This window comes from Coregonus clupeaformis, chromosome 18 (assembly GCF_020615455.1).
Source record: "Coregonus clupeaformis isolate EN_2021a chromosome 18, ASM2061545v1, whole genome shotgun sequence".
NCBI lineage: Eukaryota > Metazoa > Chordata > Actinopteri > Salmoniformes > Salmonidae > Coregonus > Coregonus clupeaformis.
The window spans coordinates 10,380,899-10,399,093 of NC_059209.1; the positions used below are offsets into that span (position 1 = coordinate 10,380,899).

General features: G+C 45.3%; 2 protein-coding genes across 4 annotated transcripts in view; one reads left to right on the plus strand and one right to left on the minus strand.

Annotated features, from left to right (window-relative positions):
• Window positions 1-10,128, plus strand: part of LOC121587496 (SH2B adapter protein 3) — an 84,197-nt gene extending 74,069 nt beyond the window's left edge. For all 3 annotated transcript variants that reach the window (XM_041904477.2, XM_041904478.2, XM_041904479.2), the window contains 6 exons: window positions 2,076-2,177; window positions 2,461-2,555; window positions 6,169-6,260; window positions 6,755-6,969; window positions 7,098-7,263; window positions 7,533-10,128. In XM_041904477.2, the coding sequence (XP_041760411.1) occupies window positions 2,076-2,177; window positions 2,461-2,555; window positions 6,169-6,260; window positions 6,755-6,969; window positions 7,098-7,263; window positions 7,533-7,873 (1,011 nt within the window). In that variant the 3' untranslated portion in view covers window positions 7,874-10,128. The remainder of the gene's footprint in view (window positions 1-2,075; window positions 2,178-2,460; window positions 2,556-6,168; window positions 6,261-6,754; window positions 6,970-7,097; window positions 7,264-7,532) is intronic.
• A 993-nt stretch (window positions 10,129-11,121) lies between these two features.
• Window positions 11,122-18,195, minus strand: part of LOC121587495 (ataxin-2-like) — a 41,886-nt gene continuing 34,812 nt past the window's right edge. Inside the window, exons 15-23 of the mRNA XM_045226779.1 lie at window positions 16,172-16,485; window positions 15,879-15,945; window positions 15,543-15,689; window positions 13,958-14,030; window positions 13,337-13,530; window positions 13,065-13,185; window positions 12,350-12,723; window positions 12,020-12,185; window positions 11,122-11,725 (exon numbers count right to left, since the gene is read on the minus strand). Coding sequence (XP_045082714.1) covers window positions 11,706-11,725; window positions 12,020-12,185; window positions 12,350-12,723; window positions 13,065-13,185; window positions 13,337-13,530; window positions 13,958-14,030; window positions 15,543-15,689; window positions 15,879-15,945; window positions 16,172-16,485 — 1,476 coding nt within the window. The 3' untranslated portion in view covers window positions 11,122-11,705. The remainder of the gene's footprint in view (window positions 11,726-12,019; window positions 12,186-12,349; window positions 12,724-13,064; window positions 13,186-13,336; window positions 13,531-13,957; window positions 14,031-15,542; window positions 15,690-15,878; window positions 15,946-16,171; window positions 16,486-18,195) is intronic.

Here is an 18,195-nt window from a genome sequence, read left to right on the forward strand (position 1 = left end):
AGCTGTGCCACTAGAGATCCTGGTTCGAATCCAGGCTCTGTTGTAGCCGGCCGTGACCGGGAGACCCATGGGGCGGCGCACAATTGGCCCAGCGTCGTCCAGGGTAGGGGAGGGAATGGCCGGCAGGGGATGTAGCTCAGTTGGTAGAGCATGGCGTTTGCAACGCCAGGGTTGTGGGTTCGATAAAATAATGTATGCGCTAACTGTAAGTCGCTCTGGATAAGAGCGTCTGCTAAATGACTAAAATGTAATGAAGTGTATGTAAACTGGCAGTTTGGGCTTAATGGTTACCTGGATTGTTGACACTTGACAAAGCTATGGAGTGTGCACTGAACCTCAGGTACATTTGTTTGAGTGTCGGTACAAAGCCTCGGCGATGTGCTGTCTCATGGATATTTGTGTTAGCCAAATTTATGATGGCTGGTGTGTGTGTTTGCCTGCATTTAAACGTGTGTGTGTGTTCAGCATTTGGTATGTATGACCCTTATCCTCCCTCAGACTCAGCATGGTGGATGAGACAGCTCACATGCCCACAGGACTGGTTTTTATAATTAGACAAATGTTTATTTGAAAACTTTTTGGACTTGAGTGTGTGTGGAAGGTAGGTTGATGGAGTTGGAAGAAAGAAAGGGTGTGTGTGTGTGTGTGTGTGTGTGTGTGTGTGCGTGCGTGCACATTTGTCTGCTTCTTTTTTGTACACACTCAGTCAGTGAGATGGTTCCTCAGAGAGCCAGTTAGTAATTTCTTCTCAGATCCCTTCAATGAGTCAAATACTTTTAATTTCTCCCTAAAGCTGTTTGGATGAACAATGGCTCCGTTTTATTCATTTATAATAAGACTCATGAGGAAAGGAAACGAGGGGGAAAGGAATCTCCTTTTGATGTGTCCAACCTGTCTGTGATTATTCCAAATGGCACACTATTCCATATGTAGTGCACTACTGCTGTTTGATCCCCTTGTACATTTCTAGGATTTATTGTATAGGAGCAGAGAGAGTGAGACTCTCGTGCTTCATGTCAATGTCGTTTTAGGGATTGTCTACAAAAGCAATGGAGATCTAGGCTTAGTAATTGGCTGTAGAGTGAGGAGATATACATTTTAGGTTATGCTGTTCTGACTACACCATATGCAAATCCAGTACATATTGTTTCCACCCACCCACTCTTTCCAAGGTACACCGGCCTTCACATAGCATAAGGATTCCTCATAACGAGGTGACCGGGGTTGATTTCACATGCACTCCATCCATCCCGGCAGCCAGCACGTGGAACAGCTCACACAACAGCCTAGCTATCATCAGCACACAATGAGCACCTTCTGCTTTCTTTCCCTCCGCCCATTTGTCCTGGAAAAAAAGCGAGGAGATTCAATTTGGAAAATGGTGAACTCTCCTCCGAGCTGGGCTGGAGAGTGTGAGTGTGTGTTCCGTGAGCAGCAGCCTTCCTCCAGCCCACTCTCTGGGTCTCTCCACTCTGAACTAGGCCTGGCCTGGTGCTCAGCCCAGATAGCTCCACTGAGGGATGCTCCAGGGTAAGAGCCAAGTTGGATTTTCAAGAGCAAAGACTCATACACACAGGCTCACATACTTTAGACACACTCTCTGAATCGGAGAAAGAGAGGCACACACACCCAGCCTGCATGTCCCAGTGGATGTGCGTTTCCCACCAGTTCCTCCACCATCTGGAACCCCTCTCCATCCAGTTCTGGATCTCTTGTCAGGGAGAGCTGTAGAGCGAAATGAAAACATCAAAACAGCGATAGATCAAATGAATGCAACCTAATATTTCTACTCTCCAAACCAACACAAACTAACCCTCCTCACCACAAACACTCACTAAAATGGTCCTGACGAACAACGATGGATGTAACGCAGAAGCAAACTCTAGCTTGAAACGTCTCTTAATGTGGCACAAACACACCAGTATGACACGTGGTGTTTTAAAGGGAGTTGGTCGATGTGGTGCATTACTGGAACAGAGTGTTTTGAGGGGTCTAGGGCATGACATGCTGTATCAATGTCTGCTTCTTCCCTGACAGTCTGTCTCTCTCTCTGTGTGTGTGTGTCCGTCTTCCAGGACTGCAGTCCCAAGCTGACAGCCCGTTGCGCAGACATCCTGGAGATCCGCCGCTGCAACCGCCTGGAGATGCCCGACAACATGAACACGTTTGTTTTAAAGGTGAGGAGGAGAGACTCCCCTGCTAGTGATGCTGATCCATCTTCCTGCCTTGTGTCGTGTCCCTTCTCCACATGGTCCATGCACACATTCAGCCAAGGAGTCTGCTTTTTCTGTCCAAAAGCACTCATGCATTTTTAGTGCCCATTGAGCAGTGAGCTTCCACATGAAACATCACTCAAAAGTGTACACACACAGGCACCCTCTGCCAAACTTGTCTTTTTCTTCCCATTCCTGTTCTTGAGGGTGTGTTTGTCACATATTTCTGTGCGTGTGTCTCCTCTAGGTTAATCACTATCCAGGTAGTCTCGTATTTGAGACGGAAGATAACCAGCAAGTCAGCTCCTGGACCACCGAAATTAAAGAATGTATCAACAACAGGTGAGGGACACGGCCACACTGTAATGTTACCAGGACACTATTTAACCTGCTACTCTCCCTCCCCATCTGTCTTTTCATCGTCTAGCTTTATTCCACGTGTTCTGTGGCGTGTGTGTGTGCGCTCGCGTGTTTCTGTGTGTGTGTGTGTGAATGGATGCATGTCAGCTTGTTTCTGTGTGTGGGTAGCTATGTGTCAGGCACAGTGCTGTGAAAGAGGAAGCGTGGGGGAGGTCTGAGTCCCAGTGGGGGAATCTTAGGACCTTTCTCATTTCTGCAGATGTCTGGAATTCTCTGTCTCGCTTACCCTCCTCAGACTCTGGTTTTCAGGCCAGCACTGCTTCAGCTCTGCAGCCCCTATGACCCAAGGCCTTCAACACACACACGCACACACCACACACCACACATACACACAGTTCAAATGTAAGTCAAAATGATCCTCTTCTTGCTAACGGTTGGTCCCTCTTTCGTTGGGGCGCCAAACGTTAAACTTCTATCTGAGAAGGCAGTGCTGTATTTGCTAGACTATAACAAGCTAGCTAGCTAGCTGTCGGAATTGCTGACAAATGCTAATGACTGTGTCAGAGGTACAATACTTATTTCAGTCTCATGCATTTCTCTCATGCAGTACTGACACATAGTATGATACCACTTTTGTCATCAAAATGGACACCCTATAAAATGGCTGAAGTGTGCAGGGAATGGTGAGCTATTGACACTGATACTGCTGTCATTTCCTATTTTGGATGATAGGATCGTGCTCTCTTCCATGGCATGGCCGCGCTTTCAACATGTATGTTATCATGCTGTTCGAAATCAGGCAGTTAGTCACAGTACACAAGATTGTACTCAAGATTGTATGAGTGTGCACATTCATGAGTTTGCGCATGTGTGCATCTATTTTTAGTATGTGTGTGTGTGTGTGTGTCTTAGAGAAATATATAGAGGCTTTGTATTTCTCCTTCTGGGTGGAGGACCTGTGAATATGTATGAGGAGGAAAAACTCCATCTCTCTCTCGCTCTCTCACTCTCTCTTTCACAGACAGACAGTGTGTGGTGTGTGTGTGATATTGGGGGTGGAGTGGAGGTATCATGTACAATAACATTTAGCGTTTTCAAGATTTACTGTAACGAGACATGCTTCCTGACCGAGCCCCGACGCTTTTGTGTGCCTCCATCCTGCTGCTTCCTGTAGACTCAATGGCCCCAATCCCTCTCTCCTGCTTCCTCTTTATTTTTTATTTCTTTCTCTCTTTCTCTTTCTTTCTTTCTCTTTCTCTCTTTCTTTCTCACCTAGGGTGCATATGACTATGTCTAGAAGTGCGGGAGAGAATGGGTTTGCGGCGGCATAGGGTATATGTTGTGTGTGAATGAAGGAGAATGGATGAGTAAGTAGATGTACAGAGGGGTGTAAATGTGTCTGAGAAGAAGGGAGGGGGGGAAAGACGGGACGTTGGGATAAACTTAGCCTGGGTGGGTAAGAGAGGGCAAGGATGGGAGGTGGTGATAAGCTTGGCTTGGGTGGGGTAAAGGGGGTGTGGTGGAGAGGGTTGGATTTGGTTTGGGAGAGCGAGAGAGAGAGAAGGAAGGACTTTTATTATACTACAATGTAATTATTTCTTTTTTTGTGACTTGTAAACACACTGTAAAATGAGTAAGAGTTCTTGACAGATTAGGAAGGGATGTTGAATCCTTATTATTAATATATATAACTAAGATTCAATGGTGGGTATTGAGGAGAATGGGGAGGGGCTTTATCCGGGGGATTGGGATTGGGATGGGGTGACTGGGTGGGTATCTGACACTTCTCTAAAGTGTTCGTGGGGCCTCCACTCATCCCATTTCAGTCTCTCTGTGGACCCACTCTCCCCAAGCAGATCCCTACCAGCCACTGTACTTTCATTTAATTTCTAAGGTAATACAAACTGACCACATTACTTAAGTGGCAGTCTTTCTCCAATGTATGTACAATGATATAATCCCACATTTTATTTGTTTGGTACATTAGGAGAGGAGTTGGAGCTTAAAATCCCTTATAGTTTTTAAGCTTTGTGTTTTTTTTTGTTAAATGTCTGCTCAGCCCACTTACTCTATATATGTAATGTATACAATAACTATGTATCTATACTATAGAAAGGTAAACTTTGATTCTATACAAGTAAAGACCAACAAAATCCAACTTCACATGGAATGTGCACGGGCTCCATGATGGAGGGGGGGGGGGGGCATATGGTTCTCGAACACTTAGAGATTGTCAGCAGATGTGGTTTTCTTGCAAGAGTTACATTTTAAAAAATGAGAAATTGAATATTTAAAGAGGAGCTGGGTTGAAGAGGCCTATGCTGCCACCTACTGTAGTAACAGCAGAGGTGTAGGCATCCTGATAAATAAGAATACATGGGAATGGTATAAAGTCCCAAAGTTATGGGCGGAGCTAGAAAGTTGGCTGTCAGAAGTATTACTGAACCAAAATATAAACGCAACATTCAACAATTTCATTGATTTTACTGAGTTGCAGTTCATATGAGGAAATCAGTCAATTTAAATAAATTCATTAGCCCTAATCTATGGATTTCACATGACTGGGAATACAGATATGCATCTGTTGGTCACAGATACCTTTAAAAACATGGGCCTCACAATGGGCCTCAGGATCTCATCACTGTATTTTTGTACATTCAAATTGCCATCAATAAAATGCAATTGTGTTCATCCCGTGTAGCTCAGTTGGTATCTAAAACGACGGAGGCGGCTTATGGTAGATAAATTAACATGACATTCTCAGGCAACAGCTCTGGTGGACATTCCTGCAGTCAGCATGCCAATTGCATACCTTGAAACTTGAGACATCTGTGGCATGTGTGACAAAACTGCACATTTTAGAGTGGCCTTTTACTGTCCCCAGCACAAGGTGTAATGATCATGCTGTTTAATCAGCTTATTGATATACCACACCTGTCAGGTAGATGGATTATCTTGGCAAAGGAGAATTGCTCACTAACACGGATGTAAACACAATTGTGCACAACATTTGAGAGAAATAAGCTTTTCGTTAGTGTGAAACATTTCTGGGATCTTTTATTTCAGCTCATGACACATGGGACCAACGTTTTACATATTGCATGTATATTTTTGTTCAGTATACAGTGAAAACGTATACCACCTAATGGGCTAGACGATCACTCATCTTGAAAAAACATATACTAAAAACTTGGAAATCAACAGTCCGCCATCATTAACACAATGGAAAAATCTAATGATTTATTCTGAAAATATTGAAATAGCATGGGCGACCGAGAAAAATAAATTGGTACAGTTTAAGGCCATGTGGCAAACAATAATGAAAGCACTAGGGATGGGGGTGCGAGCATGCGGGTCAGGGCAGAGGAGATGTAGTCTTTGTTTGTGTGCATCTGTAAATTGCTGTTTGTATTTGTATGTTTGTATTTGGTGTGAGAAAAAAAAGAATTAACAATGCAGCATCGTTTAAAGCAGTCAGAGGTACTTATTTCAGCCTCATGCAGTTAATGGCAGCGTCATGTTGAGGAGGATGGGCTAACGTTTTAGCCCAGTCTGGATTGGCTGCTGCTAACTGAAGGCATTGTTTATTACACAGGTCTGGCAGCGTGGATTTGGAGCTCCTAACCTACCCTGTGGACAATGCTGCGGTGGCCAACCGGAGAGGGAGCTCCGAGTCAGGGAGTCAGGGTGGGTGTCAGGGATAGGAAGGGGCGGACCCCAACCTGGAAGTGTGTAACAATTAATATCTCAGGATTCAATTGTATCTTGATGTTTGAAATTATGCTGTAGTGGTTGACCCAGTCGCTTAGACTTAGAGCGTGGTGCTTGTATCGGTTTGAGGAGTTGTGGGTTTGATTCCTGCATGGGCGGCATGTATATCTTCCGAACATACTGGCAGGGCGACAGGTAGCCTAGGGGTTGGGCCAGTAACCGAAAGGTTGGTGGTTCGAATACCCGAGTCGACAAGGTATTAGGTATTCTGTCGATTTGCCCTTGAGCAAGGCACTCAACCCAAATTTGCTCCAGGGGCACCATACTACTATGGCTGACCCTGTTAAACAACACATTTCACTGCAACTATCCGGTGTGTGTACCCCCCAAAAGTTGAGCTATTTGTGGATCAAAGTGTCTGCTAAATGACCATGTTATTACATTACATTCTGTCGTCGTCCCCACACTAGGATCTGCGACCTTTGCCCTCTCGGAGCAGGTGTACCATAAGACTGACCACTTCCTGTGTTCGTACCCCTGGTTCCACGGGCACATCTCGCGGGTCAAAGCGGCCCACCTGGTCCAGAGCTCGGGCCTGGAGGGCCACGGAGTCTTCCTGGTGAGACAGAGTGAGACTCGCCGCGGAGACTACGTCCTCACCTTCAACTACCAGAGCAAGGCCAAGGTTCTAGAAGAATACCAATCTTAGTGTTTGATATCATATTCGCTATGAAGATGTCTGAATAAAAGCGTCATTGTTGTTTATGTCCATGTAGTGATCTGAAATAAGAGTTTCTCTCTCTCTCTCTGCAGCACCTGCGTCTGTCTCTAACAGAGTGGGGCCAGTGTAGGGTGCAGCACCTGCGTTTCCCCTCCGTCATGGACATGCTCAGTCACTTTCGCCTCTACCCCATACCCCTGGAGTGTGGCGCCGCCTGCGACGTCACCCTGTCCAGCTTCGTGGTGGCCAACTCCCAAGGTGAGCCCTCGTCACTGACCCCTGACCTCCACTGGACACAAACACACATGCACCCACCAATACTTTTGAACTTAGGGCTACTGCTAACACAACTTTACATAAATATATTTAAAAACATTTCACACAATAAAAATACTATTTTATTATAGATTAGCCATATACAGCTACTTGGATATACAGTATATGGGAATCTGCACAAACAGGATGTTACAAGTCAAACCCTTTATGTCAGCATAAATATTGTTATGTCATTGTGTCCTCTCCCTCAGGTCATATTTCAGTGGCTGTTCTGGTTCCCTTCTCCCCGCACTGCTGGAGCTCCGAGCCCAGCCTGGCCCGCTCCAACCCAGCCACCTGCCCCAGCCTGCTCCCCTCAGCAGGCCCCTCTCTGGGCCCCCTGCCCCAGCCCGGACACCCTCATTTACACACCACACCCCTCCCAGACCTCCCCACCTCGGGTTCCCTGCGTCAGAGCGAGTCAGTGGGCCGCAGACCCCTACTGCGTCACCCCAACCCCCACCCACCCTTTACTCAGCGGGACTCCGACTATGAACTGGAGCCAGACAGGGGCCGCAAGCGGGCCATCGACAACCAGTACATGTTCCTCTGACCGGCCGACTCCCTTTCACAGCCAGCCCAGAGGTCACTCCAAGCGAGCGCCGGATGGACTCATGAGTGAACGTGTATGCCCGAGTTGAGGTCTGTCTCGTGGGGTGGGTGACAGAGTTCGGACCCGAGTGTCCATTATGAATGTATTTTTGGGAAACTGTTTAATATTGTTATGATTATTCTCATTTTATGAAGCGGATGTAGTCGTTATAAGGGATGTTGCTAGATGGGAGTGAGTGGCGCTGGTGTGGAAGGTCTTCCCTAAGGCAGGGGAGGGGGGCACCCTCACTGCCTCTCCCTCCCTCTTCAATAGGGGTCTGTTTAAGGGCCTTGAAGCGTTAGACAACACTCCCTCCCCTCCCCTATTCTAATGTTGTAGATACCCAGTGTATTTCTGTATTTGAAATGCACACATTCTGTACACAGTGTACTTTTTAAAACGTTGTGTATTTTAATTCGCAGACTATTTTTGTAGGAATATCAAAGGTGTTGAAAAAGAAACCCCAAAAACTGAGGAGCCTTCCACGTAGGTTTGGTTCAGTCTCACTGTTGGCGAGACGGGGCTGAACAAGGGAGTTAACCCCGTAAAGAAAGGGGTTGGGAGGGGACACACCCTAGTCTAGAGTCCCTGTTCCCCTCCACAGCCTCGACGCTCAGGCCCGTGCACACTCAGGTTGTACAACTCAAGTACAACACATTTCACAGAATGTTCGTGATAGTTTGTCTGTGTGCAAAACTCTGTTCTATCGCAAGCATTGTACCGGTATTGTACATCATTGTACAACTTGAATGTGTATGAGGCAAAATATTAGCAGTTTCGTTTCCTATTAGCATTAACTTCTTTCATCTTAACATTGTTCTCTCCATCTCTACGACTCAAGGACAAAGCTGGATCTTCCTGGTCCATTCTGAAGGCATTTGTTTTTTGCTAGTTAAATGTTTCCAAATGCTACATTTGAATGTGTCTTCTATGGCTTCTTATTCATTGACCTCTTGAAAGAGACAAACGTCACCAAAGAAAACGTGAGGAGAAGACTGCACTCCCATGCTATTACTAAGAACCCTTGTGTGCATGGCCCCTTAACACCACATTTTATGTAAGCAACCTTTCTGGTGTACAATTTTGTTTATTAATTAAACATGTTGTGAAAATGATTCTTTAACATACCAGTACCCGTCACTTTTCTGTACGTACATCTTCTTCCCCTTGCCTAACACTAACTTAGCAGTGAAACCTTAGTCATCATCGAGTCGTACAGCTTATCCTCTAGAAGTCCTGCAGTATTTATAATTATGTTTATTTCTTATCATAGAAGGGCTTCCTGTTTTTACGAAATGCACAAAGGCAGGTTGATTTCCTTTTAAATGATCAGGAAATCCACTTGCTATGAAAGGAGATTTGTCTTTTCATTGCATAACCCAGCTAAAAATCTATCAAGGAATTTTACAATGGTTTTTAATCAGGTATCTTCCAATATTGAAACTGACTTTGTCAAATGTTTAGGTTGGAAAAAAGGTTAGACAATTGCAGCCAAGTATGGTTGGTCTCCTGTGCTTAAATTGAAACTAATCCCGAACCCCAATCCCACATCTGTTCTGCAAATGCAAAAAGGAAAGCAACGGTATCATTGACTTATCAGTCCCCCTCTGACCTGTAGCCAGAAAGACTGTGCCTTGCCTGAAAGCTGCTGTTGCTTTATCCCTTTGAACCTCAGGGCGTGATGTGTTAGAACTTAGTGCAATAACTGAGATATTTCCAATGCTTTAGCCTATGGCACATTGAACGCTTTATATTATAGCTTAACCTGTACATTGTCTTTGCACTCAATCATATTGGGAAAACACACATAACACCAAGAGTTCTGGCAAGCTTAGAGAGTGCATTCCATTACTGCAGACTGGTGTTGCTCACTCTTCACCTCCTGTCTGCACATATCAGGTTAGTTTTATACTCCAAATGGCCCCAATGTACCTCAGGTCTTTGTATTACAACATTTGCTTACATGCATTTATTTTGCCCTGTCAGTCAAGCCTTCTGACATTGTTCAAGTTCAACTGATTAATGTATATGTCTTCTCAATACTGTTGATTCTCTTATGTATTAGCACTGTAAACATTCCATTCTCCAAGCTAATTAAACCAAAGATTTCCATCTGTCCATCTTTGATTAATTGTTACATTTCCCTCAGTTATATGCATTCTAAATAATCTCAACTGTATATTTGACTTTTGTAAAATAAAGCTAACCAAAAGGTACCTGCAACACATCATTTTTTGGTGACTATGAAAAAGCTCCACACTTCCCTCATGGTTTCATGTTTATCTGCAAATATGACTTTGACAAGTCTAAATGTGTGCTCTGAAATGATTAGATATAGGTATAAACAGCATGGTATGGCTCCTGCACATAGCCCTATAATGCTTTCACCCATCTAGTCCTTTCAGATCTGTGAACAGAGGGGGCTAGGGGTTTTAATAGAAATGGGGTGAACCAAGAACAACCTAAGGGACATGTGTGAAACATGAGCCTCGTTTATACCTGATGCTAACATGCATCCTGATCTCATCCACATTCTGCCGACATTTTAAGAACGGTATAGACTCATTGTGATCGGATCGTCCTGACCACCTCCAGAGGTACTCAGGGATAAATTGATTTGTTGAATAAAAGCACAGTGGGCAGAGCTTAGTGACAGGTCAGGGGGTGGAGTTTACAGGTGAGCGTCAAATCAAGGCCTTTAGGGTGGTAGGTTGGAGGGCGTTAAACGCAGGGTTTGCCACCCAATGCAGCTTTTGTTTTCCATCATACTTAACTAACCACTTTTCTAATCTGTTGACATTCTAAATGACTTACTGACTGAGCAGCCTCATCTATGCTGGTGCAGTGTGCTAGGGATCAGAAGGTCACAGGTTCTAATCTTGCAGATGATATCTGGATGGTCAAATCATTTACATTTTAAATCACTACACCACCCTCTAAAATCAACAGGATCGGGACCAGAAGGTCAAAGGTTCTTGCCGATGCCGTTCTTGTGTGTGAACCTTGCTTGGCCATTTGCAACTGACTTTGGACCAATTTAACTACAATGCATATTTACTGCAAATTAAATTATTGTAATTCGGATCTGTCACGGTCACTGACAAACCTATACTTAATTTTTAGACAATCAATGAATGCCATTAAAAAATAAACACTTGATTATACAGAGAAAGCTAAATAAACACACAAAAAGACTGCCAATACAGCTATCCGGTTTTTTAAAAGTTTTTATTTTTTTCCCCTATTTATATTATCTACAAAGTAAAAGTTATTTTTCACTTAAAAGTTACATAATGGTCAGGTGAGAAGTGGGATCACTTTAGCCATCATAATTCATAATAATGTTTCCGTCCTTTAGACCAAACTGGTTATTAATTACAGGAAGATTTTAGTTTGGTTAGAACCTGTTCTGAAGTCTTGAATGCAGCAATAGCAGCAGCAGCATTTAAACAGTAACATTAATACTGTCTAAGTTGGAAGAATTTTCATATCAAGGTACAGATAAAATGAAGGTTCCAGTAATGTATTTCTCTTTCTCTCAATTCTTAATTGGCAAGCTGAATCAAGTTTCATTAGTGACCCTCTGCAGGTGTCTTAAAGGTGTGTGTGGGGGAAGAGCGAGGGATCCTTTCTGTTAATAATAGAACTCTCAATAAAACCTCTCCAATGCAACAACCTGTTGAACATTATGACTGGGAGAGGAAAGCACATGTTTAGTAGCATGACGAGAGAGCTGTGTGGCGGCTTCTCTCTGTGTCGAGACTCTTGTTCTCAGTAGCACCCTCTACAGCTGCTACTGATGGTGCTGTTGCACTGGAGGGACACAGAACGGAGGAAAATCAGTGAAATTGGCCATTCGGGGTTAGAATACATAGTTGCATTTATCATAGCACTTATTACAGTAGTTTCCGTTTTCTGCTAAATGTATCATTAACGATAAGGCTGGGGAAAACTGGATCAAACATTGACCTGATGAACAAACACGTTTGCCCCAAATTAATACGTGGAAGTGTGTTTAGTTGAACAAGCAGTAGAGAGACATCCGTCAGGTGATTGGAGGAGTCCTGCCCCTGAGACATATAGGGATGGGGTGACGTAGAGACGTACCTTGGGGGTGTGCCAAGTAAGAGAAGTGCGTAGTGGAGGACACCGGGATGGGGTTGAGGGCGTTCTGGGGGAGTTGGGGCTGGGGGCCGCCTGGCTGCTGGGTGGCCATCAGCATCATCTGAGGGTGGCCAGGGTGGGAGGGCACCATCCCAGACTGCATATGGGCCTAAGGGGGAGAGAGAGAGAGAGCGAGAACATTAGTAGAAAGAGATACATACAACTGTTACTGACTCCATAAAAGGGTTTTGTGTTTTTGTTCCTGGGACCACTAACCTGCTCATATGGTATGTACTCAGAGTGAAGGGAAGGGCTTCTGAAGGTGGAGCTCACCTGCTGCATGTGGGCCATGTGGGACGGGTTGTAGCCGTGCTGCATCTGCTGGGGGTGGAGGTAGACGGCCTGCTGGGCCGAGGGGAAGCTGCCCTGGGGGGACTGGGGGTTGGGCCCCGGGGTCATGGAGGGCGGGGTGGGGGCCAGGGCCTGGTACATCTGCTGCTGGGGCTGGTTGCCCATGTGCAGGGCCTGGGCGGCTGCGGCGGCAGCCTGGTGCTGTTGGTGCTGTTGGACGGGGCTGGGGGCCGGGTGGTTTCCCCCGTGCTGCCCACCCTGCTGGGTCTGGCCTGTGGGGGTGGCCGAGGGCTGAGAGTGGGGGTGCAGGGTGGTGTTGGGGTGCTGGTACTGCTGCGGCATGGGACCTTGTGACACTGGAACCCCAAAACAAAGACTGAGTTATTGGCAACGGACCAGAAGAGACAGACAACGGAGACATCCATGACTTTTGTTTTACGAGTGTTTGCTTTACCACAACAAAGTTATCTAACGTAATATATATATATATATATATATATATATATGCTTTTTACATTGAATTAGAGTGGCTATGCAACGCTATTACAAATCTCTCTACTTCCGGTCCCAGAACCAAAATGAAGTAGCTGATTTGGTTCTGGGTGCCAACATTAGGTACACACAAACACAACCAGATAGTGGGACAATGGACAAAAGAGTGACACACACACAGAAGGGAGGGGGGGGCGTCTCTTACCATACATGGTGTGAGTCTGCTCGCCATACTGGGTGGTGGAGGAGGAGACCAGCTGGCCGTGGTTGGGAGGGGCCATCATCCTGGCCTGACCCTGCATCACCGGGCTGAACACATGCTGGGCCTGACGGGGGTGGGTGGGGGGGGGGGGACACACATTACTTGTGCATGTGTGTGGGTGTGTCCTATTCAAAGGCATACATGCCAATCTTTTGTGATACGTCTTTCCACGGTCCATAAAAGTGAGTCGAGTTGTTATTTTGGCAGATTGTTACCTGTGACTGGTAGTGGGGCATCTGCTGCATCAGTTGCTGGCTGGTAAACTGCTGTGGGCTGCAGGTGAAGTACTGGGCTGAGTAGGCGGGGCTTTGGGCCACAATGGGCGGCCCTGCGGCTTGGGCCGGGTGCATCATGGTGGGCGTGCCCTGGGGGTGGTGCTGGTCTGACCTCTGCTGGGGCATGTTGGCTACTGCAGCAGCCAGTGGCACACAACAACCATTCAGAACACAATGTCCAGAATTACAGGAAAGAGATATGTGCAGGGGGGGCACAGCCTTCTTAAATTCAATATTAGTCTACAGTACTGAATTCACCCTATGACATGCTTTCCAAAAGCACAGCAGCACTGTTAAATCAGAGCAGCTGGTTAGCTCCCCAGCAGACTAGACAGCACTATCAAGCACCGCTACGACCCCATGCAGACCAAGTGCTATGACAAAACATTTTACCTGCACACGTGGTCTTCTTCCCTTTTGAATATGTGTTTGCCAGAAAGCTTTGACTCCCTACGCATTTGTGTGTCTGACTAATACCAAAATGCAGGCTGATGCTGTACTGTGCTATTAATGAAGACGGGACGACAAGGGACAGACAGCGTTGCCAGTGAGCATTCTCACCTTTACCTGGTCTGTAGGGCTTGGACTGGCTCACCGTCATATGAGGCATCTGGACGTGGTACATGGCTGGAGACTGCAGGAGGAGATCAGAAGAAGAACAAGTTGAACTAACTGATATATAAGCTTACATTGATTCTCCCCCCCCCACACCCTTTCAACTTTGACTCCCTTCTCATCCACCCACACTCCTTGTTCACAGCATGCCTTGTGGACTTGGAGTGAGAAGAACGGTTGGCTGGTCTCTTATCTTAGGCCACGTGCCTTAGGACAGTGCAGCTGTCCATCAATAGACTGGATGACTATTGAACCATGCAGTTCTTATTCTACATCTATCTGCAAACATGTAGGCTTATCAAATAAATACGTGAGAATTGCTTTGCACTGCTTTAGTGTTTGTAAACTGTGAGCAAGAATGACATAATACTAGTCATATTATACTAGGTCTGGGAGAAAGAGTAAATGTCACTTAAGTAAGTTAAGAAAGCTGTTAAAACAAGGATGAGGTTAAGGCCTGTTCTTGATGACAACAACTGTAGCCAATTGCAATAAGACATTGGCAAACCAACATCTGATGGGACATTTTCAAGCAAGCAAAACATCTCATACGGCTTTGGGAAAAAAGGTAAGGATCAAGTAGATAGCTTAAGAAATGCACAAACCTTCCAGATAATGCTTTTCTAATGGAGAGAGAGGAAAAGGAGAAGGAAAAAAAAAAAAAAAAATTTAGTTGCTAGTTTGTTTCTTTAACCAGAAATGTTTCTCTGAACTCAAGTTTCCGATGTTGGATCACCAACCATTTCTTATAGCAACTTCAAGACAGAAATATATTTTATAACAATAAATCATTTTTGGAAACAGCAAAGTCCAGAGAACTGACCATCACATCTTTCACAACAGATTAACTTGTCTCACAAACTGCATTCACTCTGAGTTCTACAACTAGCCTATAACAAAACACTTATCTTCAAGGCTACACAGAAGTAAAAAAATAAATAAAGACAGATAGGCCTATTCAGAGAAAACATTCATTCAAGCTCAACCCCACCTAAAGTCTCAGGAAATGTCACAAACCAATATAAACAAGCAGTAGGCTTCTCCACATGACTCCACACACAGTGACTTTATGGCTGTGGAATGGTGACCAGACAGGTCAAAGCGGGGAATGGTGAAACAGTGACCAGACAGGCCAAAGTGGGAGCAGAGGGCCTCTAATGTGCATGCCACAACTGCATATCCAAGGACAGCTGGGCCACACAAATAACCCACCATTCCTTCCTGTTGCATGATACATTCCTTCCTGTACCACAACAAGGAGAGAAATAGAGATAAAGATGCAGGGGTTGATGCAGGGGTGATGCAAGCTGAGAGAGGAGAGGTCAACAGTGAGAGATATGAGGGGAAAAGAGGCCAACTAAATATGTTTGAACAATCATACATCTTCCTTGCTGCTTAGCAAGTCTGCATGCCAATCATTAACCAATTATAATTCAAGGGGAAGTTTGAGCTTCCACACTTATTCTTCTTCTGAACTGCCAGAGTTGCGGGGGCATGCAGGTGGGATGGAAAGTGTGTTCGTGCGTCTCACCTGAACTCCAGGGCTGACGGGGGTCAGAGGGTACATCTGGGGGAAGCAGACCGTCTGGCTGTAGACTTGTTGGGGCTGCTGCACCACGATGGAGGGGCTGGGCTGGCCCTGGGGCCGCGGGGGGGTCGGAGTGGTGGCCGGCTTGGGCTGCAGGCCACACGCGCACACACACACAGGCACAAAAACACACAGGCACACACACACACGACAGGGACCACAACAGGGAAACTCTATAAAAGTCACTACAGCTTCAAAAGGAATGTCTGTCTCAAGTGGCGATGTCAAAAAGCAGGAAGAGAATAGGTATGATGTTACTGGGGCAGTCAGACAACTAACCTGAGTATTGAACACCCTGGGTTTGAACTCATGGGCATTAGGATTGAGAGTCGACTTCATGATTTGACTGCGGAGCGGGGAAAAATAACACATTAACACATAGTTAACTCAAGACAAAATCAATGATTCCCTCAACGTGAGCAATCCCTTGAGTTCCAGGATGATACATTTTCGCTGGTCAGTTGTCGTTTAAAGCCACACTCCGTTATTTGTGCTTATCCTCAAAGAGGCCCATTTGAAAACACCAACTCAAATAGAAACAATGGGAGTAGATGCGTGGCCATGGCACTTACTCTTGGACTGGCTCCTTATCTTCTTTGTCCTCAGGCTTGGCCCCGCCGCTGAAGGTGTGTGCAGACGTCTGGACACCCTGTGAGGTCACGTCGGGCCCCCTCTTCTGCTCTGGGGCAGGACAGAGGGTAGAGGAGGAGGATGTTGCTCCAGGGCTACCTGGCTTGCTGCTCCCGGCGGGGGCCACAGCGCCCTCCTCAGACCCCTCCAAACCCTTGTCAAGAGGAAGCTCCTTGGGCTTCTCTCCCGCGGCATCTGGTGGAGGCTTGGTCATCATCTGCTCAAACTGTGGCTCTGGGTTAGAGCTGGACTGCAACTGAGCGAGAGAAAGAAAGCGAGAAAGATAGTTTTTTATGGCTGTACTAACACTGTGACAAGGTAGGGGGGTATACAGAAGATAGCCCTATTTGGTAAAAGACCAAGTCCATATTATGGCAAGATCAGCTCAAATAAGCAAAGAGAAACGACAGTCCATCATTACTTTAAGACATGAAGGTCAATCAATACGGAACATTTCAAGAACTTTGAAAGTTTCTTCAAGTGCAGTCGCAAAAAACATAAAGCGCTATGATGAAATGGCTTTCATGAGGACCGCCACAGGAATAGAAGACCCAGAGTTACCTCTGCTGCAGAGGTTAAGTTCATTAGAGTTACCAGCCTCAGAAATTGCAGCCCAAATTTACATTTACATTTTAGTCATTTAGCAGACGCTCTTATCCAGAGCGACTTACAGTTAAGTGAGTGCGTACATTTTTGCTTAAGAGTTAAAGTAACAGACACATCACAACATCAACTGATCAGAGGAGACTGCGTGAATCAGGCCTTCATAGTCGAATTGCTGCAAAGAAACCACTACTAAAGGACACCAATAATAAGAAGAGACTTGTTGGGCCAAGAAACACGAGCAATGTACATGAGACCGGTGGAAATGTGTCCTTTGGTCTGGAGTCCAAAATGGAGATTTTTGGTTCCAACCGCCGTGTCTTTGTGAGACACGGTGTGGGTGAACGGATGATCTCCGCATGTGTATTTTGCACCGTAAAGCATGTAGGAGGTGGTGTTATGGTGTGGGGGTGCTTTGCTGGTGACACGGTCTGTGATTTATACACTTAACCAGCATGTCTACAACAGCATTCTATATTGATACGCCATCCCATCTGGTTTGGGTTTAGTGGGACTATCATTTGTTTTTCAACAGGACAATGACCCAACACACCTCCAGGCTGTGTAAGGGCTATTTTACCAAGAAGGAGAGTGATGGAGTGCTGCATCAGATGACCTGGCCTCCACAATCCCCCCGACCTCAACCATATTGAGATGGTTTGGGATGAGTCGGACCGCAGAGTGAAGGAAAAGCAGCCAACAAGTGCTCAGCATATGTGGGAACTCCTTCAAGACTGTTGGAAAAGCATTCCAGGTGAAGCTGGTTGAGAGAATGCCAAGAGTGTGCAAAGCCATCATCAAGGCAAAGGGTGGCTATTTGAAGAATCTTAAATATAAAATATATTTTGATTTGTTTAACACTTATTTGGTTATTACTACATGATTCCATATGTGTTATTTCATAGTTTTGATGTCTTCACTATTATTCTACAATGTAGAAAATGGTAAAAATAAAGAAAAACTCTTGAATGAGTAGGTGTTCTAAAACGTTTGACAGGTAGTGTATTTTGAAGCATGCGTCGATGCAAGCTTCACCGGAAAGTATACACAGAAATATGATGCAACCACGTAAAAAACTACGCAAAATTTATTGAAATCAATGGCAGACATTATTTTAGCTGAAGCGAGAGGAAATAAACTCACTTCAGAAAGAAATGTTGCTCATTAACATCTCATTGTTGCCCAACTACAATATTTTATCTTGATGTGTTAATAAATACATACTGTGTTAATTTTGGCATGTTTACCTGCCTACAATACCCACTGTAGTTTGCGTAGATCGCAAGCCCATAGTAAGTCAATAGGGCTAGCTAGCTATCAACAAAGAATTGGTAGCTAGCTACCAACGAAGAATTGACTGCAA